This window comes from Vanacampus margaritifer, chromosome 9 (genome assembly GCF_051991255.1).
Source record: "Vanacampus margaritifer isolate UIUO_Vmar chromosome 9, RoL_Vmar_1.0, whole genome shotgun sequence".
NCBI lineage: Eukaryota > Metazoa > Chordata > Actinopteri > Syngnathiformes > Syngnathidae > Vanacampus > Vanacampus margaritifer.
Genome location: NC_135440.1, coordinates 27,126,982 through 27,148,880, shown reverse-complemented (window position 1 = coordinate 27,148,880; position 21,899 = coordinate 27,126,982). Strand labels below are relative to the sequence as shown.

The 21,899-nt window shown below is 41.1% G+C and overlaps 1 protein-coding gene across 4 annotated transcripts in view; it reads left to right on the top strand.

Moving 5' to 3' along the window:
* cadm4 (cell adhesion molecule 4) overlaps positions 1 to 21,899 on the top strand; it is a 216,733-nt gene that overhangs the window by 189,219 nt on the left and 5,615 nt on the right. For 3 of the 4 annotated variants that reach the window (XM_077574807.1, XM_077574806.1, XM_077574808.1), the window contains 2 exons: positions 602 to 774; positions 21,301 to 21,429. In XM_077574807.1, coding sequence (XP_077430933.1) covers positions 602 to 774; positions 21,301 to 21,429 — 302 coding nt within the window. Of the gene's footprint in view, positions 1 to 601; positions 775 to 21,300; positions 21,452 to 21,899 lie in introns of all 4 variants that reach the window. The other variant, XM_077574809.1, reaches the window with a different exon arrangement.

Genomic DNA, 21,899 nt, shown 5'->3' with positions numbered 1-21,899 from the left:
TATCTAGATAAAATAAGAGTGACTATTAAAGGGTCAAAACAACTGCATATACAACTGACAACTTAATCATCACAAGGACAATAGCAACTGCATAGAAACTACAAAAAATTACTAGGCAAAATAGGAGTGGCTATTATAGGACCAGAGCAACTGCATAGCAACTAACAACTTCATCACAAGGGACATAGCAACTGCATAACAATTAAAAAAATAAGAGCGACTAGACAAAACAAGAGTGACTATTACAGGACAATAGCAACTGACAACTTCATCATCATGAAGGTCATAGCAACTGCATAGTAATTACAAAATAAGAGAGACTAGACAAAATAAGATTGACAAACTCATCCTCATCATAAGAGACATAATACAAGACCATAACAACACAACGGCCCAACCAATAAGACTAAGTTAAATCACTTAATGTTGGAATAAAACCTTTGCTTCAGGTCCCTGAGATGAACCTGCAAAGAATTCCTCCTCAAAATGTGAAAGTTGCTCTTCAAATGAAGCCATTGATTAGCAAAATTGCACCAAAAAAAAAAAAAGAAAGTAGTTTCAAGGCTATTTTTTCTTTTTATCTTGTCCCGTTCCGCCGCAGGCCGAGGGCCATCCAGTGGTCCAAGATCAACGACACCCTACCCGAGCGGGCCGAGATCTCCGGGCCCACTTTCCAGATTTCCCGCCTGAGCCAGTCGCACAACGGCACGTACTTGTGTCAGGCGCAGAACAACTACGGGCGAGCCGCCGATCACTACACCCTGCTGGTCTACGGTCAGTCTGCCCGTTCACATATTCTCTCGCCACCGTCATTGCTACCGCGTCCAGACAATACGCATCTTTTCTTTTGCCTTTTTTTCTAGTCATTGTGTTTTGACGCTATTTGTATCGATCCTTTTGTGGCGTTGTTGATTCTTCGCGCAGGACAATAGACGTATTAAAATCCTGATGCTGTCTTTCAGTTCTATTTGCTTTTCTCAATTTGTTTCACAGCGGGAATCTCCTGCTAAACATCCTCGACTATACAGACTCGCCGATTACTGTTCTGTCCTTCTTTTGTCACTTGCTTGTTTCTTTCCAATCAAACACAGAGGAATCAAAAGACGAGAAAAAGGGCAAAAAAAAAAATGGGTAGGCATTAGCCAGTCTGTTACATTTTACATGATGATAACAACAAAACATCTGTTGGAGGGGGTTCACTGGGGGAAGCGGATTTGGGCTGCGATGGTCTCACAAGTTTTCAAAGCTTCACCGCTGACTCAATTCTTCATGAGGGCTGACCTGAAAAGATGGCGTGTTGGCGGCGCTCAAAGGGCGATGATGATGTTGACGCGTGCAACATTGCCTGACGTTTTCTTGTTAGGCAAGAAAAGGGAGAGAAGGTGGTGGGCGGCTTGTGACTTTTAATGTGGTTTCCTGTGAGGAAACAGGTGAGTAAGCTCTTTTGGATTTTCGAGAGAGAAAACAGCAGAATCACACAGTTTTGACAAACACGGGTTTGTGGCTCACTACTGTTACTTGGGGACAACTCTGCCACCAGACTCCAACATTTTTCTTTATTTATATATATATATATATATATTCTATTGTTACAACAACAAAAATCTGCAAATATACAACCACAAATATGCGGGGATCTACTGTATGTGTCACGGTAATTAGTAGAAAATGTTACACAATCGTGAAAAAATAGGTTACAGTTCATGAAATAAATACTGCCACCAGGTGGCCAAGGAGGGCAGCAACACAAAGGCCATTTAAGTGTAAAACTGTTACTCTACCGTTAGCATTGATTAATCCGATTTTTGGGGGTTTTTGAATTATTGTCACTCAGCAGCCCGTTTGCCCGTTTTCAGCTAGCCTACCCCCTGCTGGCTGTCAGGGTCACTGCACCCGCCGTAAGCACCTGACACACATTCCAAGCAGTCGAGCGCATAGAAAGGCATAAAGACGACGGCCTGCGTAACATTTTAGGCTTGGCGCCTTCTTCCTCATCGGCCCATCACGCCCACCCACGTGTGCACGCGCACGCACACACACACACACACACGTGTAGACACAGAATCAGCACACTCGTGCTCGGCATCAAACGCCACACATAATGGAGGCCTTCCACAGGCGCTGAAGGGGGGCAACAACGACAAGATGAAAGGTGCCGTTTTAACCCACTTTGACTCCAACCGCATCGCCCCCCCCCCGCTCCCCAATCCCTCTCGCCCGAGAAGTTTCGACATGTTGAGCTTTGATGCGCGTTGCTGCCTTGCTTTTCCTCTCTTTTCATTTCATCATTTGTCGTCTCCATGTGTGAGCTCCGTACAGTTCATTAATTTGAATAGTCAAATAGATGACATAAGCCTGCAGCTCCTGCAGCTCCTGCAGCTCCTGCAGCTTTTGCAGCCGTCTTCCCGTCTGCTTTGCTCTACTTTGGGAGGTGTCGTTCTCCGCCGGGCACGTTATATCTCCATGTGCTCCATACAGGCGTCGTACGAATCCGAACGAGACTCAAAAGCCGCGTTCGAATTGAAAATATTGTGAATTGTGAAGAACAAACAAGTCGTCTGTATTTGACTCCCACTTGCCAGATAGTGAACCCTCGGACCCGACCGATTAATTGGCCGCTGATTATAATCGGACGATTATGCACCATTTTGCTTGCGTAGCATTAGCAACTAGCAAGTGTGTTATTTTGTTGTGTCTACGCATATGGCCATTGTCTCATTTCCTATGCTCTGCTGCCACCTGTTGGCCGTTTGTGTAATAACTAGCATTTCTTCAACCATTCTTTGCAGTTGAGAGGCTGCATCAAAGCCTTCTGTATGCTCTAGCATAAAAAACAAAGAAACTTATTAATACGTCTTTGGGACACTTAAAACATTTAAAATAGGACATATTTGTGCCTTTTGGGGAGCAAATGAGTTTCAATTGAGCTGATCTATTTTTGTTGAGAAAAGGGACTTGAGGAGCTCTGCATGTAACTTGGACAATATATCGCTACATTTGTGACAATTACAGAAGAAAAACCGAAAATCGAGCTGGTCCAATTCATTTTCATTTAAAAGTTGAATTAATTGCAAGGGGGTTGGGTAACAGAACCTTGAAGAACTAATAACAATACAATATATGGATTTGATACAAAAAAAATTGACAGTTATACCAAGTTTCGAAAATTTTCAAAACATGTATCGAGTTCACCTGTTTTTAGCAAACGCTTGCATTTTTTTGCATCCATTTCAGGCTTAATTGTGTATTTGTGTGGAAAACATCGTACACATTTGTAATGATTTGACATATAAAAAGGCAGAATTGTATGGATGTTAGTTGTTCATTAGTTATGGAGCCATAGATGACATTCTGTTACGTGAGCATCATGCAGAAGGTCAAGTGGACGTTCAAAGTGTCTGCCGGCAGAATGTCGAACTCTCGCTGACCGCCGTGTTTAGAACGGTCGGAGGATTAAATAGGCTCGTTGTTATTGGAACGGTTAAAAGTGGACATTCGGGATTTGACCTGCAGCTCAAAGATGTCGTGATTGTGTTTACAAAGGGAGGTTCTAGCTTGTGTTCCTGAAAGTGTTGCCAAAAGTAGAACATATGTTTCTGGGAAATATATACGTCAAAAGCCATACAGAGATGTGAAGGTCTTCAACAATGGTTGTCAGATTTTGTTTTACCAACGATGACACAGACGATTTGTTTGATGATAACTTCCGGAAGCCTTTAAGACTCAAGCTAGCTTGGCTAGCATTGCATTGAAAAGCCCCACGACGACTCAGTGGAATATCATGAAGCCGCCGGACGAGGCTTTAAGCGGATATATTTTCACAGCTCAAACTTTAAAGGGTTGCGTAGATGCTCGGCATACAAAAGTATTTGATTGACAGTTGTAAGTTCAAATTTGTAAGACTTTTTTTTTTTTTCACTTTGTACAGACTTCAAGTTGTTTCCCGCTGTTGTGAATTGAGGAGGAAGTTAGCCGGTAATTAATTTGCTTATCACTTGCAAGATTGGAAATACATAACTCAACTGGTGCACATGTTCCACTTGTACCATTATTTAAAAAAAAAAAAAAAAAAAAAAAAAAAAGAACTGCCAAAGTTGTCCTATTAACTCATTCACTGCCATTGACGACTATAGGCGTCAAAAATTCATTTGAACTATTTCTATTAGTTTAACATATTTTCCACTTTTGTTAACAAGAGTATGAAAACCTAGTATTTTTTTTAATAGTACATTTAGAACAGATATTACATTTGTGATTAATCGTGAGTCTATTGAAGTCATGTGATTAATTTTAAAAAAAAAAGAATAATCGCCTGACGCAATTTAATGAAGAAAAGAAAAGATTATTAACTCTTTGACTGCCAAAAACGTTAAATAACGTTTAGTAAAATCCTATGGAGGAGTGCCAAAGACGTTAAAAGACGTTTGTTTCAAAACAGAGGTGAAACTAACCATTTTCTATTGTTGATTACTGAAAAACGGAATAAGGTAGAAACAAACTTTTTTTTTCTGATGAAAGATGAGAGTCCAATCTTTTTTTGGTAGTATGTGTGTTTCCATAGTCCAAACACATAATTTTCTATGGACCTTGAAAGATCAGTCAAAATGCTTAAAATCGGCTGGCACCCACGGCATCCCTTTTCTGAAAACGTCTGGCAGTCAAAGAGTTAAAAATTTGGGGCGTCAGGCGATTAAAATTTTTTTAATCGTAATCATTCGCATGACTTCACTAGTTAATCACAAATTTTATATCTGTTCTAAATGTACAATATTTTTTTCTAGGTTTTCATGCTCAAACTTAAACTAATAGAAATAGTTCAAATGAATTTTTGACGTCTATAGCCGTCAATGGCTATAATTGACATCATTGGTAAGACACAGTTGTTCGAACAGTGCACCCTTTGTTCTACTAGTACGCTGAATTGTCTTCCCAGCAAGAATAAAGAATGTACTAGTACTTGGACCTTAAAGTGGATATCACTGTTATTGAATAAGTGCTCAAATGGCCGTCTATAGTCGATGTCATGAAATGGTTGCTAGTTTTATTTAGTTTTAGTTGCATGAGAATTAGGAGTGATAAATAGCAGAGTTTTCACGCCTGATGATCAGACGGAAATTGAATCCATGTAAGATGGAAAGAGCGTCGTTTTATTCCCAGCGAGCTCTCTGCTCTCTAAAAGCTCCTTTCAGGTGGGCCGGGGGTGTGGGGGGGGGGGGGGGCTTCATTTTACAATGTCTGGCTTGAGCGTCTTTGCCGTTTCTTGTCCTTGGCAGAGGGCGCCCGAGCGGGAATCAAATGGGTTCAAGATGAGCAGTTTTTATCCCGTACTTGTAAAGACTGAGACCATCTGCTGTTAAAAAAAAAAAAAAAAAGAAAGAAAAGAGAAGAAAGAATGAGCGGAAGCCTGCAGGCCTCGAGGGAAAGAAGGCAAGGGGGTAAAATACGCGCAAGGTGTTAACAAGGTGCACTGAATGAAGGCTTCTCCTATTGGACGGCGTACGAAAAGTTACGGCTCTTCGGCCAAATCCCCGCGGTCCTCTTCTGACTGGCCGAGTCGGCCCGAGAGGACTCGGGCGTGTTGGGAAAGTCATAAAAGTGTGAAATAAGATAGCTCCAGCGCAGCCAATCCAACGGCTGTAAATTAAAGGCTGAGATTTACACGCAACCAGGAGCCACTGCTCATCGTTTATGGGAGCATAAACAAGAAATCAGCCGGAGTGCAGAGAAAAATGGCCGCCAGCTCACACTGGAAATTCCACCTGAAGGGAAGGTTGTTGTTTTTTTTTTTTTTGCTCTTTTCTACAAATGTATTTTTGATGTAATGCAGTGGAAGGATGAGATTGCAGATTAACAAGAAATCACCCCGCAGAAAAGCACTTTTTGTCACCCTGCAAAAGAGAATTTACGTACACAATAAAACTCAAACAACAAACTCCGAATTTAGAATTCATTTGCAATAAATTACGAAATGTGTATAATAAAACTGACTTGCTCAAAAGAAATGGAAGTGCAAAAGATATCATAACAAAGAAGCAGGCTTGGAGGATGGGGAGGGAGGAATTTGGCGATTCTGGGAAGAGCATTGTCTTGCTTACGGCTGTCAAACTGTCAACCAAGATAGCATTTAGCAGCCAAAGTCGCAGAAGCACAAGCCACTTGATTGACGAATGCAAGTGCTAAAGCATGACCTTATGATGTTGGGGGAGAAAAAGAAGATTTGGCATTCACGTTAAAGCGTTACGAAAGTTCTGGACTTGAATATTCTAAAAAGAGAATTGTTGAACCAATTCAAGATTACAAATTGAAGTGTTGACCAACTTCAAAAAATCGCTTCAATTAAAAACACACGACTAAATGAGTTCATTAAACCTAATCTATTCACCTGAATTAAGTTAATCCAAAGTATTAAGTTTAATGAACTCATAATTCATTTAACTTAATGCATTCACTTTAGACTTAATTCAGTCGTGTGTGTGCAATTGAAGCAATTTTTTTTTAAGTTTGTCAACTATTCAATAATCTTAAATTGGTTCAACAATTCACTTTTTAGAGCGTATATGGACCGTTCCGCAACGCAAAAAAAGGTTGGCGACCACTAGCTGAAAGGCAGAGGTGGCAAATGCAGGTCCAGAAAGTAAAAAACCCTGCCACAGTTTGGCTTTAGACCCAGGTGCTAGCTAGCAAGCTCCCTAGCTAGCGCCCACGGTGCTTGTTTACCTGCTAGGGAGCTAGCTAGCGAGCTTGCTAGCATCAGGGGCTAAAGCCAAACGGTGGCAGGGATTTTACTTTCTGGACCTGGGTCTGCCACCTCTGCTGAAAGGGATATACTGCAAATCCAGGTCCAGAAAGTAAAAACCCTGCCACAGTTTGGCTTTAGACCCAGGTGCTAGCTAGCAAGCTCCCTAGCTAGCTCCCACGGTGCTTGTTTACCCGCTAGGGAGCTTGCTAGCATCAGGGGCTAAAGCCAAACTGTGGCAGGGATTTTACTTTCTGGACCTGGATTTGCCACCTCTGCTGAAAGGGATATACTGTAAAACCGCAAGACAGATGCTATTCGGACTTTAAGGCAAGTCTGGATGTTAAATATACAGTCAACTGCAAAATCAACGTTCCCTTTTTTATCTAAAAAGTAACAATTGTTGCCCTTTTCCTGCTATGTGTCTCGTGTCCCTCCATTCCATTCGGAATCAAAACGGCCTCCGGTAAGCTAGCGTGACAGAAAGCGTTTTTCACGTCTTCCTAAAGAGCATTAGGGTTGTAAGGATGAAACATTCTCACTTTAAACGTCGCATCAAGCGCTCCAAGTCTCAATCCCCTCCGCCCCCGTCTTCTCACCTCATTTTCACCTTTCCGTCCACTTCCCCTTCCTCCCGTGACTCCTCCCACGGCCTTTCAAGCGTTCATCACCTCACCGGCAGTCTGCCCTCCCGTTCTCGGTTCACCTGCAGTTCAATCCCTTTAGCACCGGCGGCAAGCTCTTGAGGAGGGAGGCAGGGAGGGAGGGCTGAATAAAGAACACGGGGAGAGGAGGTGAGGGGATGAAAATGCAGGCGGGGGGGGAAGGACGACGGAGGTGAAACATAGGTTAACACGTGTCATTGAAGTTGAATCCCGAGAGCAGGGACGGGCAACTGGACGCTTGCGAGTGGCCTGAGATTCATTTTTCAAAATAAAAGAGTTGACTGTTGATGAGCAGGTTTATGTTGTGTTAAGTGTGTTCACCACTAGATGGCAGACACCAAGCCTAATGCTGTGGGTGAGTTGAGCGTTTCTAACGGTGTGGTCAATGCAGTTCGCACCAGAGACGAGTCCGTCAATAACTTTTGCCGGTCCGTCTTTTGCCAACAGCCGGCAGACCCGTCCGCCATCGTCAGTCTGTCCTTATTTCAATCCAAATCAACGTGTCATTGTCAAAGCATCAACATTATTTTAATTGTGCTTCGTTTTTTATTTTATTTTTTCAAATTTGTTTTAATTGTGCTTCCATCATCACTAAATTACAGTCGGTGGCCACTGTTGTACGTCAGTCAGCGTTATTTATTCCACCGTGACGGCGTCATCGCTAAATAACATTTTGTCACCACAATTTCAGGGACAGGACCGTAAAAAAAAAAGTGTTTACAAGCTGCGGTTAAAATCAATAAACTTAAAGGCAGGCTTGGCAGGGCTTGAGTGAGGAAGTTGGTCGAGAGCAGGGGTGCTCAAGTTGGGTCCTCCAGAGCCCCTATGCAGCCTGTTGTCCATCTTTCTCTCCACTAACACACCTGATTCACGATTAGGATCGTTATCAGGCTTCTGCAAAAGCTCGCTGATGAGCTGAGCGTTTGATTCCGTTTTTAACTTTATTCGTTTTTAACATAGTCAGTCAACCTCATCCCATTTGTATTTAGTCCATTTTTAGTTGACTACCAATTGAGCATTTTAGTCTTTACTTTAGTTTTATTCGTCTAGTTTTAGTCAACAAAAACTATCAACGTTTTAGTCTGTTTTTAGTCATGACAGTCATTGTAGCCCCTGTCAGCAGATAACGTTGAACATTTCAGATCTAAAAACGATTTCACATCAAATTTTCTCTCATCTTTGGGATGAAAAACAACTTTTACAGTCTATCAACAAGTGGCTGCTAATCTGTCACTGTGGTGCCACAGTGACAGATTAGCAGAGATTTGACAAAATCATATTGTTTTTGTTCATGAACTAAAATGTCCACAGATTTTAGTCCATTTTTATTAAGTGAAGTACATTGAAGTCGCATCTTCGTTAGTCGATGGAAGAGCATACCGATTTAGTCCCAGTTATTGTTCATGAATTAGGGTTTTAGTCCAGACTAGTCAAGTTTTAGTCCTGTGAAAAATGCGTGTTGACAAAATTATTTTTGCAAATTTTTTGTTGGCGAAATGACCCACTAGTGTTGGGTCTGAACCTAGCATGAGACCAGCCAAGATGAGATAGCGCCCCCTGGTGGCAAGCCAGGACCAAATGAGGTGTTTTCCAAGTAAACTAATTTGCCGATTATAGATTCAGTTTGAACTCAAATCTGCCTAGTTTGCGAGAAGTCGCGATCAGCCATGAAAGATGTTGCACTACAACATCGCTCCCAAAAGTAACAATCAATTTTTTTATTTATTTTTTTTAGAACCGTTGTCAGTTCGTTTGAAGTGCAGGCGGAATTTGTGTCCTCCAAAAATGTGGATATAGTCAACGTGATCCTCGTATGCATGCGTGTGGTGGCTTAAGTGGACAAGCGAGTCACGCTTTCTTTCAATCTTTGAGTGAGTTGATTTTTTTTTTGTACAAAATGAGTTCTTGCACTTGATGTAGGTTTGCAGTAAAGCAGTTTTGTGCCATTTATGGAGAGTTTTTTTCTCTGCTTCAAAGCCCTTGTTGTATACAGTATATGTATTTTTAGATATTGCATGTATGTGTTTGGGCATTCAAGTAAATTATACATATACTCTTCTATGTATTGTTCCAATAAAAACAGGACATCTTTTGCTGTAATTTAAAAAGGCAGACTTTGTCATCCATCTGCTTGGGCCCCCCCAGGAGCACTGATAAAAAATGGTGGCACCCTCCATCGTTTAGGTTGGCCATCTTTGCCCTTCAGGAAACCCTGAGCGGGCACTGGAGGCGGGAGGAAGGTTTGCACGGGGGGGGGGGGGGGGGGGGGTGGAACACTTGGATATGGTCGTAGAGTGGGGGGGGGGGGCATTTCCTTGCAGGTGCAGTGAGGCTGCGGGTCTTCTTTTTCATCTCCCTCCGTGCTCATTTTTTATTTCAAACTTAGCGAGAGCGACAGAGAAAGTGAAATAGTGGCCGGCCAGCCAGCCAGCCAGCGCTAAACTGCAGGCGAACGGCACAGGGCCAATTTATGGACGGATGCCTGCGGCGCTGTCACCTTATGAAGGCAGGATGGGGGATTAAATCTTGCAAAAGGAGAAGAAAAGGTGAGCGCTGACAAACGGGAGCTGGCACAGGGAAATGGATGCATTGGAGGCGACTTTTACGGAAAGGGTCTCCATCGTTGCTGTATTGCGCTTCATTAAGACTTTTTTTTTATTTTATACAGGATACAGTGATGCCTTGACATGCGAATTCAATTTGTTTTCGACGTATCTAAATAATCTCAAATGATCATTCCCCATTGAAATGAATGGAAACACCATTAATTTGTTCCAGTCTCACACAAAAAAAAAATTTAATGAGAAAAATAGTACTTTATAATAGGGGGGGGGGTCAGTATACATTGTACTGCACTTTAAAATCGACTCCTCTCTCATCTTATAAGTACAGCAGTAATAATTAGTCGTTCTTTGCAGAGGATAAAGAATATCAGTCGGAAAACAACACAGTCAATACAGACATTTTTTTCGAGGGGAAACAAGCCATTAAAAAATTTGTTAGGTGAAGCTAGCTACAACTCATCAAGCCTACGCTCTCCCATTTTTTTCCCAACCAAAAATGTGAAGAAAAAAATCATCTCACAGAGTAGAATGAAGTCATGAAGAGAAACTAAACCCTTTTTTTTTTTTTTTTAACAAAGCAAAACTTGTTTCACACAATTCACAAATTAACAGTTGCTTAAATGGGTTAACATTGTGTCATGGATGCTAATTGATATGTAGTGGTTTTAAAACAGGCTAAACCACGCTGAACCAATACTTGGCTAAACATTACCAAATTTAACCCCTTAAGTAATGGCTTATTGAACACCAAATGGTGGACAGGTAATAATAATAATAACAATGGATCAGATTTATATAGCGCTTTTTTTGGACACTCAAAGCAATTCACAATGGATACATTATTTGTGTACTCACACATTCACACTGCTGGCAGTAAGCTACTTAAGTAGCCACAGCTGCCCTGGGGCAGGCTGACATACATACCGGTACATATTATTTATCTTCTGCAAAGAAGGAGTAATATTACTGCTGAGAGCAGCTCCAGTTTACTTGCATGCCTGAACTATGCTGCCCCCAGGTGGCCAAGGTGCGCAATGTCTGTAGAATCGAAGCAACAAATGTAGCCATTCTCTCCTCCTGCGTCGAGCCAATTGTGAGCATCACTGATCGCATGCAATCCCGCCGGGAATAAGTTGAATAGAAAATTACACTACCGCTTTTTATTGCGCTAATAAGGTCAGCAAACAATTAAGTAAGCCTTTTCCATGATGCAGCGCTTTTCGCAACTCTGATAATAAAAATATTGTTAGAATAACGTTGACGGCTGAATATTCTGAAAGAGCTCCTGTACTTGACCTCATTAGTTTCAGCCCGTGTACCTAATGAAGCTTCCAGTGAGTGTACAACACACACACACTGGATGACAAATACTTATTAAAAAAAAAACATTTCACACATATTACACACACACGCACAACACACACACACACGCACGCACACACAGCTAGCAGAGCCAATTGTTGTTTCCTTTCTGTGCGACTGTTGTGACGGACAAAATTGGACTCTTTATGTTGATGCGTTGAATGCGACGCTGCACGCGTGTGCGCGCGCGCTGGCCGCCGGTTGGAGAATGCGCTGATTGTGTGACGAAAGCCCCGAAGGGCTCCTTTATGTAATTGAACAGAGCTGCTGCACTCAGATGAATGGGCCAGCCAAGAAAACGCCATTAGAATGGAATTGCGGGAGAAGGAAGGAGAACGGGAAGATACGAGCCGTTATACGGACGTACTGTATGTGACGCGCGTTCATCTGCATGTGAACCAGCGTGCGTGCAATATCAAAACTGAGGTTGCGTTTGATCTGTTAGGGCCGCTCCATCTTGAATGCATATTGTGTTTGTTTTTCCAATTGGGCTTCTTGAGGGAATAAACGCCATTTTTATAAAGACGATTCCTTCATTTTGTGTTGTTATGAGCCAACGTCGTTAAAACATCCCGCAGGCATAAAAGTGAGATTGTCTGCATGCTCGTCAACATGTTTACTGACCTCGCACGCCCTCTGGATTGAAGCCTTGTCATCCCGGGAGTCGCCATGCATGCATTAGTTTTGTTATTTTAATTTGACACGGGTCCGCCGAGACGGCAGACATTCCGAAAAAAGGCCATTTGGAGAGTAGACGAGCGCCACGGAAGAGCAGAAACAATGGCGAGGAATATGAGGTGACCGGGGATTAGTTTGGGGGTCTCTTTGGCCATTGTAACGAGCCAGGGGATAATTGGATTGAAAAAAAAAAGGCAATTTCATGAAAAAACACGAATGCTGGTAGAACGTAATGGCGACCGATTACGTCACGGGTGTCAAACTAATTTTTTGTGGCGGGCCATATAATAGTTACGGTTTTTCCTCACAGGACCATTATGACTCACTCAAATGATCACGTATACACAACAAATTGAGGGATAACTACTTTTGAAATCAGAAGCCAGTAAAAAAAGAAAAAAAACTTTGTTACATTATTTTTCAATTAAGGTGGACTGGAAACGTGAACAAAAGTGAGATAGTGTAAATCAACATTCTTAAAAGGGAAGACAATTTGAAATGTTGTATTTAGCAAGAAACAGGAAGTCGTGCGCATGATTTACCTTTGCACGCCACATAAAATGATACGGCAGGCCGGATCTTGATTATGTCATGATGTCACACAAAGGTATCCTAATTCCAAACTGCCTTCAACGCTCCACCTCAAATCATAACTGGCTTCTTTCAGGTAAAACTGCAAAAAGAAAAACGAAAAACATGAGACAGGAAAAAAAAAAAAAAACATAAATGCAGAAGAATGTCTGTTCTTGGAATGTGGCTAGGAAACTCATTTTATCCAAGAGGAGACTGGGGGCAACTGAAACATGCTATTCAGGCACAGTTCCAAGGATTTTAGTAGGAAAAACTGCAACAACAAAAAAACAGTAGCCACAGTATGGCTTTATTACGCTGGTGCTAGCTAGCAAGCTCCCTAGCTAGCGAGCTCCCTAGCAAGCTAGCTCCCCGGGCGCTCTTTTTACCTGCTAGGGAGCTAGCTAGCTAGCACAAGGGGCTAAAGACAAACTGTGGCAAGGTTTTTACTTTCTGGACCCACAGCGAGATATTACCCGGCCAAATGTTCCCATAACTACTTCCGGGCTTTCATCCAATCATTCTATCTGTGACAACAATATGCTATGACGCATTCTGAGTCTGACTCGAATGGGAAAATACGGATCGATCGGAAATAACGTGACGTAAGCCGAACACAAAAATTGTGAACAGCTTTTCATTGGATAGCTGTGAGGAAAACAATTTCCGAAGCCAAACGTATCACGTTGGACTTGCGAGCCTGCACGGCGACGCACCTTCCCGCATGCTGCATAGCAACACACACCAATGGGCTTTCTAGTCGGGAGTTAATTTATTGGTAAGTACTCAGCTGTCTCTTTCTCCCGCCGGCCCCCGACATCATCAATCTCCTTCTGCACTCCTCTCTTGTCAGCACTAATGCTCGCAGCCGTCCTCCCTCCTCGTCCTCCTCCTTCACTATTTCATTCCTAAAAACAAATGTACACTTTGTCATGCGCATGCAAAATTGTTTTATGTGGAAATGAACGCGTAATCCCTGAAGTGAAGAACAGATAAGTAAACAGGCATTTTGCCGTGAATGCGTGTGTGTGTGTGTGTGTGTGTGTTGGACACTCCAGTGTGAAGGCCGAGGATTAATGATCAAGGTTGTAGCGCTAATTAACTGGACGCTGATTAATTCCTCTTAGCACCGGTGACCTAATCATTTTTTCTTTCTCAACATTTACATCTTTTTTTTGTGTGTGTTACTCCCGCCGTCCTTCGACGTTGCCTCCCCTCCTCTCTTCGGCTTAATTAAGGAGAATGCTCGGCAAGCTGTCGCGCTCTTGGCCGCCGCCGTGCCGCCGCCGTGCCACCTCCTATTGTTATGCGTTAACGGCGCGCGGCTGCCAATCAGGCGCGCGGCCCAGGTTATATTCCCACCGATGGATGTGGCGGCACGCGGCGATAATGACGTCTCGCTCACTCTGGCTCTATCGCCTCCTTGCAGGAGTGCGCCCGAGGATGCTGCGTCTGACATTTTGGATTTAGCCTGTGTCCTGCATGCAACCTACGCTTTTGCCACTCCATTATACTGCACAGTTTCCACTTTGTTGGGATAGTCCATTTTTTTTTGTTGTTGGCCTCAGTCTCTTCTGGTGTAGTTTGTCTACACGTTCATGTAACTAGAGCTGCCAAGATTAGTCAACTGCTGTCGTCACGACTACAGTTTTTAATCCAGGAAAACACAAATAAATCACATATACAGTAAAAAGGACTACAATGTGGCTAAAGAATGAACTTTTTTGTCCAAAAGACTATTATTAAGATGGCTGGCAATGTTAATTGATTAGTCATGACTACGTCGACGACCAAATCTGTCGATGAGTTTTTGTTGACTAAAATGCATATAAATCAGCAAAAAGGACTACAATGTGACTAAAGAAATGAACTTTTTTGTCCAAAAGACTACAACTAAAATGGCTGCCAAGATTAATCAACTCGTCACGACTACGTTGATGACCAAATCTGTCGACGAGTTTTAGTCTAAAGCTGAATTAAAACACATATAAATTGCATATAAAAAGGACTGCATTGTGACAAAAAAAATTAGCATTTTTGTCCAAAAGACTACGACTAAAATGGCTACCAAGATTAGTTCGACTAGTCCGACGGCTACGTAGGTGACCAAATCTATCGATGAGTTCTTGTCAACTAAAGCACATGTAAATCACATATGAAAAGGACTACAATGTGATTAAAGAAGTTAACTTTTCTTGTCCAAGAGACTACAACTAAGATGGCTGCCATGATTAGTGGACTTGTCACTACTACACTGACGACCAAATGTGTCAATGAGCTTTTGTCGACTAAAACTGAACTAAAACACAAATAAATGACATATGAAAAGGACTACAACGTGACTAAAGAAATTAACCTTTTTGTACAAAAGACTACAACTAAAATGGCTGCCAAGATTAATCAACTCGTCACGACTACGTTGATGACCAAATCTGTCGACGAGTTTTAGTCTAAAGCTGAATTAAAACACATATAAATTGCATATAAAAAGGACTGCATTGTGACTAAAAAAATGAGCATTTTTGTCCAAAAGACTACGACTAAGATGGCTACCAAGATTAGTTCGACTAGTCCGACGGCTACGTAGGTGACCAAATCTATCGATGAGTTCTTGTCAACTAAAACACGTATAAATCACATATGAAAAGGACTACAATGTGATTAAAGAAGTTAACTTTTCTTGTCCAAGAGACTACAACTAAGATGGCTGCCATGATTAGTGGACTCGTCACTACTACACTGACGACCAAATGTGTCAATGAGCTTTTGTCGACTAAAACTGAACTAAAACACAAATAAATGACATATGAAAAGGACTACAACGTGACTAAAGAAATTAACCTTTTTGTACAAAAGACTACAACTAATATGGCTGCCAAAAGCAACACTGCTTTAAATACTGCATATGTTCGGCCGACTGAGTCTCACTTAGCTCAAAACCTGTCATCTTTTTGGGTTTTTTTTGTTTCTTGATAAATCTTACTAAATTTGCAGGTAGGTTTGGCTTGAGGTTGAATGAGCTCGAAGAAAGAAGACCGCCCGCCTTATCCATCATATATCGTTTTTTTTTTTTGGTGTCAGCTATTGGATTTGTCTTTGGACACAGTATCAACTTTCATACTTCCTCACGCTACCTGGCATTGTTGCCGCCGTCATCGATTCAACAAGCGTATTGTAGGCCTTGAAATGAGACAATCCCCGAGTACGGTTGTTTCCATCGGAAGCGCATCTGTCACGGGCAAAGCCTCCGTCGCGCCGGCCGATTGTTGCAACGTAGCGAGCGTGTCGGCGTGATGGAACGTGTCACTGTGCGCTGCACTTACCTTGTAGATGTGTATCGGCTCGCTTCGAGTCCTGCTCTGATGCATGACCCCTTGCGCCCCCACGTGCAGCCTCCGACATTCGCACCCCATCCTCATCTGCACAGGGCTGGCTTCAGCCTCTATCTCATTGAATGTCAATATTTCAATAATAATCATTTTTGTTATTATAAATGAAACATATAATCCATACTTTTCTCATGAATGTCATTAGCAAAAAATCTACAATTACTGTAAATAAATACATTAATTATATATATATATTAATCAGTTACAAAGTAAATTTAATTATTATAAATAAATAAATAAGCATTTAAAAATAATAATAATTAGGATTGCACAAGTCCCAAGTAAAGGTTTGATCTCATTTAAAATACAATTAAAATATTGAAGGTATAAATCAAAGTTATAATTATTCAAAGTGTATATATTCAAATAAATATTTCTTAGTTTATTTATTAATTTAATGAATCAGTGATATTGCATATCTGTTCAAATCAACATACATTTTTAGAAGCAGAATTAAAAACATAATAATGCAATAATGAAACCTAATTTGAATAAATAATATTCCAAATATAGAAAGACATGATCTAACTTATGAATAACAAAAGAAGGTGAAAATAATAGTAATGAAAATAACAATAAAATAAATAGCCTATAATACATGACAATAATATAAAATCACAGAAAATAAATCTAAATAATAATGTATTAATAATGAATAAATAAACAGAAAATATAATAAACAAAAAAATAACAACTGTCCAAAGTAGACGGAATAGGAAGCCTGGCGATACAATAAATGAGCGACCCCGGTTTTTTTGCTGAACATTATTATTTATTACACATTTTTGGTCCCGATTTTAGCACCCTTAAACACATCATTTGCTGTCGTGGGCCTCGTAAAATGGCGTGCCCCCCCCCCCCCCCCCCCGGGCCTTGTGTTTGTTAGCATGTCATGCATGTTGGGGATGTTGTCATGCCGTGTTTTTTCAACGTATGTCATCCAATTTCTTACCTGTGTGTAGATAATGTGTCATTCCCAAGCGTGGCCCCTCCCACTCCCACTTCCCATCCCAACGTCACTCCATCCCTCCCGCTGGAACCCAAAGGTAATGCACCAGCATTTTTTTTTTTTTTTTGACCTTCTTTGTTCATCTGTGGTGTCTTCCTCTTTTGTCTCAGGTGAACACACACACACACACACACACACACACACACAAAAATGCATCCCTTGTTGTGCGGCAACCTTCCTTTGTCCTGTATTTACACAAGCTTTCATACCTGCTGATGCTGGAGTCGACACACAATCGGCCGCTCTTGCTTCCTCTCTTATCGCTGCCCACACATTTTACCTACTCAGCATTTGTGCTTATAAAGTGCACATGCGAGTGTGTGTGTGTGTGCGTGCGTATGGACCTGCACAAATGGTGAGGTCTGAAAGCGCGAAAATGGAACATACAAAAGACAGCGAAGGGGCAAGACGGACGAGCGATCCGGGTGGATGTCTAATCGTATTATCCCACACGAGCGTGACGGCTGGTGAAAAGGTCTGGCGCGCATTTGACGTTCGTACCGCACGACGGTGCATCTCAAATCAGCTTTTCCCATCAAAATGAATGGAAATGCCTCCCCAAAAAATAACAAAATTGTTGGAAATGTGATACTAATAAGAGAAATAAGTACCTTATAAAAAAAAACATACATAATTGACAGAACTAGAATGTACATTTTTGTTTTTAATTGCAACTTTTTTTTTTTTTTACTTCAATTAAATGCATATTGTGCTGCTCCTTCAGGTGTGTGCACCTTGGCCACCTGGGGGCAGTATAATGTAAGACATGGATATATGGAGCTGGCCAGAACTCTTTAGTAAGCCGCAGTAACGTTAGCCATTTTCTGTAGCGGCTACAGAATATATGCCTGTGACATGAGTGATGTTACCGATTGGAATCGGACAATCGGTTTGATTGAAAATATCGAATACTCGAACCCAATCAAATCATTGTAAAAACGTACGGTCCTTAAATCATATCGCATGTCATGTATCGAGATACATGTTGAATGCAAATCGGGTTCTGACCAGGACAAAGAGTTCTGAACATATTAGTCCAGTCCCAAAGGGTTTAAAATGGCTACCAGTCCGCTTTAGAAGAGATTTTAAAAATGAGGCTACTGGTCGATAAACCGCTGAACGATTTAGGTCCTGATGACATTAAATTAAGTGCAAATGGAGGGGAAAAGAACAATAGATACTCTTATGTCTGCAGACTTGGGTTAGTTAGTGGAGTCAAATCAAACATGGTGAAGCAGCATTTAGCTGTTATGCTGCACACAAATGGAATAAGTTGTTCAACAGAAGTAAAGTCAGCTCCACGAGAAAATATTTTTAAATCCAAGTTTTTGCTTTTTTCAAAGCATTTTTAAAATCGCCTTTTCCGAAATCATGTTCTTGCGCCGTACGCTCTATTACTAATTTTAGTAAAGTACGTTTTTAAATGTGTTTCACACTTTTATTTTGTAAATGCTTTTAAATCCCGTGCTTTAGTTGTGTGAAGCACTTGAGTACAAAACGCACCCGGTTCGGTATACGGTTCGGTGTGAGCGAGTTCACCATCCAAACTCCGTCGTCTGCTGAGCGCATTCATTCATGCACTTACTCGCTAAACAGTCGTGCTCTCTATAAGGCAACAGAACGGAGACTCCGGGCGAAAAGGGATCATGTTTCTTTGGATGCGGCCACCTTCTCATGCAGGTAGACGCTTTTGACCTTCTTGTGCGTGTGCGTTTGTGTAAATGTCAAAGAGAGTCGCGGGCAATGAAGAATGCAACGTTTAGTCGATGCCGGCGCTCGGGAAAAAGGAACACGTTGGCTTGACGTCGTCCGGCGCCGGCGCCGGCGCAGATCAGGCCCTGGCGGGAGATTAAAAAGGAAATGAGGTGAAGGAAGTGATATTGCAAAATAGACGACAGCAAGCGTCCTTGGACTTTGAGTAAACAATTCTCGTGCCATCATCGCGACCAGCATGAAAACGTATCAGTGAAGTTGGCCTGCCTGCTCCCACTTCTGTCACTAACAGTTTTATGCACTTGCAAACTTTTTAAAAGTCTGAACTTAGTTTGTGTCTCTCTTAAAAAAAAAAAAAAAAAAAAATTGCCATTGATTGATGAGAAACATTGCAAATATATCCATGTCAGAGAACTCGGGTTCCAACCCCGCTTGGATCACATTTGAGTACATTTGATGGTTTGATACCAACTGACGATCAGATCAGAAAATTGACACGCCACATACAAAAAAAAAGGAGAGCAATGATGATGACATGTCAAATCGGTAAAATTACCGAATGAACGATACCGAGCTCTCCAGAAAAATAAATAAATAAAAAAAAGATCAGGAAATTGATTATAATTTCGCAATAATGAACATTAGACAGATTGCAGTTCAAGTTTTTCTTTTTATTAATTTGTCATTTAACTACAAGTAAAAATAAATAATAATAATTCACACATAATTGACCTTTCAATTGACTTAATAAGCAAATGCTTTCAAATCTTAGCATTCAGTTTTTCAGCATTCCCGCAAGATTTCTACAGAAATTGCACTCAGTCTAGTATTTTATTAATATTGTCTCTTTTGTTTATCTTGAGCTGACACAAACTCAACGTATCGTATTTGCAGCTTGAAAACGCCAATTTTCCTTCCTTCCATTTATCCGTCCATTCATTTTCCCAGTGATGTGAAGGAATTTGTTTTCGTTTTTGCGGGGCCGGAATGGATCAATGGCATTTTAATTCACTTTAATGGGGAATATTTGCTGGTGATTTTTGTAGTTTTATGACCGGCCAAAGCCAAGCTTGAGCTGTGCGGTGGAAACGGGACACATGGCATCAAAACTGGACCCGTTTGGCCTTGGCAGAGGTCTCCATTCGCTGTTATTGTATACTTTAGAATCTTGAGGTGTGCCTAATGTTGTGGCTGATGGGTTCAAATGTGACCGTTTCTACGAGCTTGTACGCGCTTCTCCGTTTCATTCACCAGCACGCTGAATTTTCTTAAAAAGGTCGACGCGAGCGATGAAACAAAATGCCACAAGATTCCACTTGCTCTTTTACTTCTTTATCTCCCCTCACTCATCTTAAGTGGGTGATTCCATTTCCCGGCCGGGTGGGCGGGATAATCGCTTCCAGAGTCGGAGGTGGAAAAACACATTTGAAAATTTCTCTCATTGAAAATGCATTGCGCTCTCTCGCCAGGTGCCGGGCCACAATGTTGTTTTTTTCCCAGCTATTGCTTTATTCGCTGTCCTGATTTCTCAGCCATTCTGTCAGCGAGGGTGCGGCTGGGGGGGGGGGGGGGGGGGGTGATGAGAGCTGATAATATAACTCGGGTGGAAGATATGGACTTTTGATCTCCCGTCTTCCTACTGCGGCTGCCGTCTTCCTCCTTTTTTGCTCCCGACCATCTTTCCATCTCTGGGTTTTATGGCTTCTTTCTCTTTGTCGGTTCACTTTGCCCTCCACTCTGAAAACTTGGCCTGGTTATTAACCAACAATCGCGGGTGCACATATTCCATTTTTGTGGGGGGGGGGGGGGGGGAGCAAACGTCTGCCGTTTGCTTGAAAACTCACCTTGTCTGTTTTTTTTTATTGAGGCCAAAGCCTTGTCGAATGTATTATTAGAATAGCTTTTTACTGATGGTGCCATCTTGTGGCATTTTGATGCCAATGAACTGCATTGAGGTGAATTGAGGAACTTTGTGTCGCGTTTTCCTCCATCTTGAGGCAATTTTCCCCATTTGGACAAAAATAATACCTGCACCACATACATATCAATCAATCAATCAATCAATCAATTTATTTCATTAATTTTCAAAAGAAAAAAGGTGTAATATAAAGCAATATTCAAATTCAAAGTAAAGCAAAATAAATGAAAGGGGGCAGAAAGAAGTTTTGTCTGCCCCACATATTTTGGTATTATATGGAGCTTTCAAATATTATAAACAATAAAATATATATTTGGTCCTATTTCCTATTAATCCTATTAATTAATGAAAAATAATGAAATAACTGAAACAAAAATGTATTTTCTATAATGAAATAAAATTACAAAAAAAAAAATATATATATATATATAAAGCCTAATACTAAAACAAATTCAAATAATGATATTGTTATATTTATTTTTATTTAATTTGTATCATTAAACTAATAAAAACTAACAAACCTGCTCTAAAATGAAATAAAATTAATTGAATTTAAATAAGTTAAGTCAAAACAAGCACAAAAACAAAACAGGCAATTTGGTGAGTTTTTTAGCAACTCGTGAGGGTTCAACAAAAAAAATGGGTCAATTCCGAAAGATGTGTGCAATTGCTGTCCTCTCGCTTGTCTTTGCTCAGATCCCGGCGCGGTGGTGGAGACTCACAGTGCGGTTCCCTACGCGGTGATCGGTGGCGTGCTGGCCCTTCTGGTTTTCACCGTCATCTGCGTGCTCATCGTCACCATCTGGTGCTCCGTTCGCCAGAAAGGTAACGCACACACCAAACAGGCGTGTTTCTCATGTCAAAATGAATCAAATGTTCTTAACCATTAAATGTGCAACAGCCAGCCCAAACTCCGACGGGATTCACTTTCACTACTGACACTAATCGTGTCCAATAACAGTTGTTTGTCTCGGGTTTTTATACATTTGGTTGTTGAGCGGTGAATGTGCTGTATAAAAACAAATGCGCAACTCACAATCACATAGACGCCACAAAATAAAGCACAAAATTAATGTTACAATTTTAGGAATTTTAAAGCCCCCTTTATTTATGTTTGCTGATTATAACGTATAAGGGCCATGTATTCTTTTTTTTGTATATTATATATTTTTTTAGAGGGGTGGGTAATATTCAGAGAAAAAAACTCGCAAATTTGCGAATTTACAAAGTGGCAAATTTGCAAGTTTATAAAGTGGAAATTTGCCAGAAAAACACTCGTAAATTTGTGACTTTAT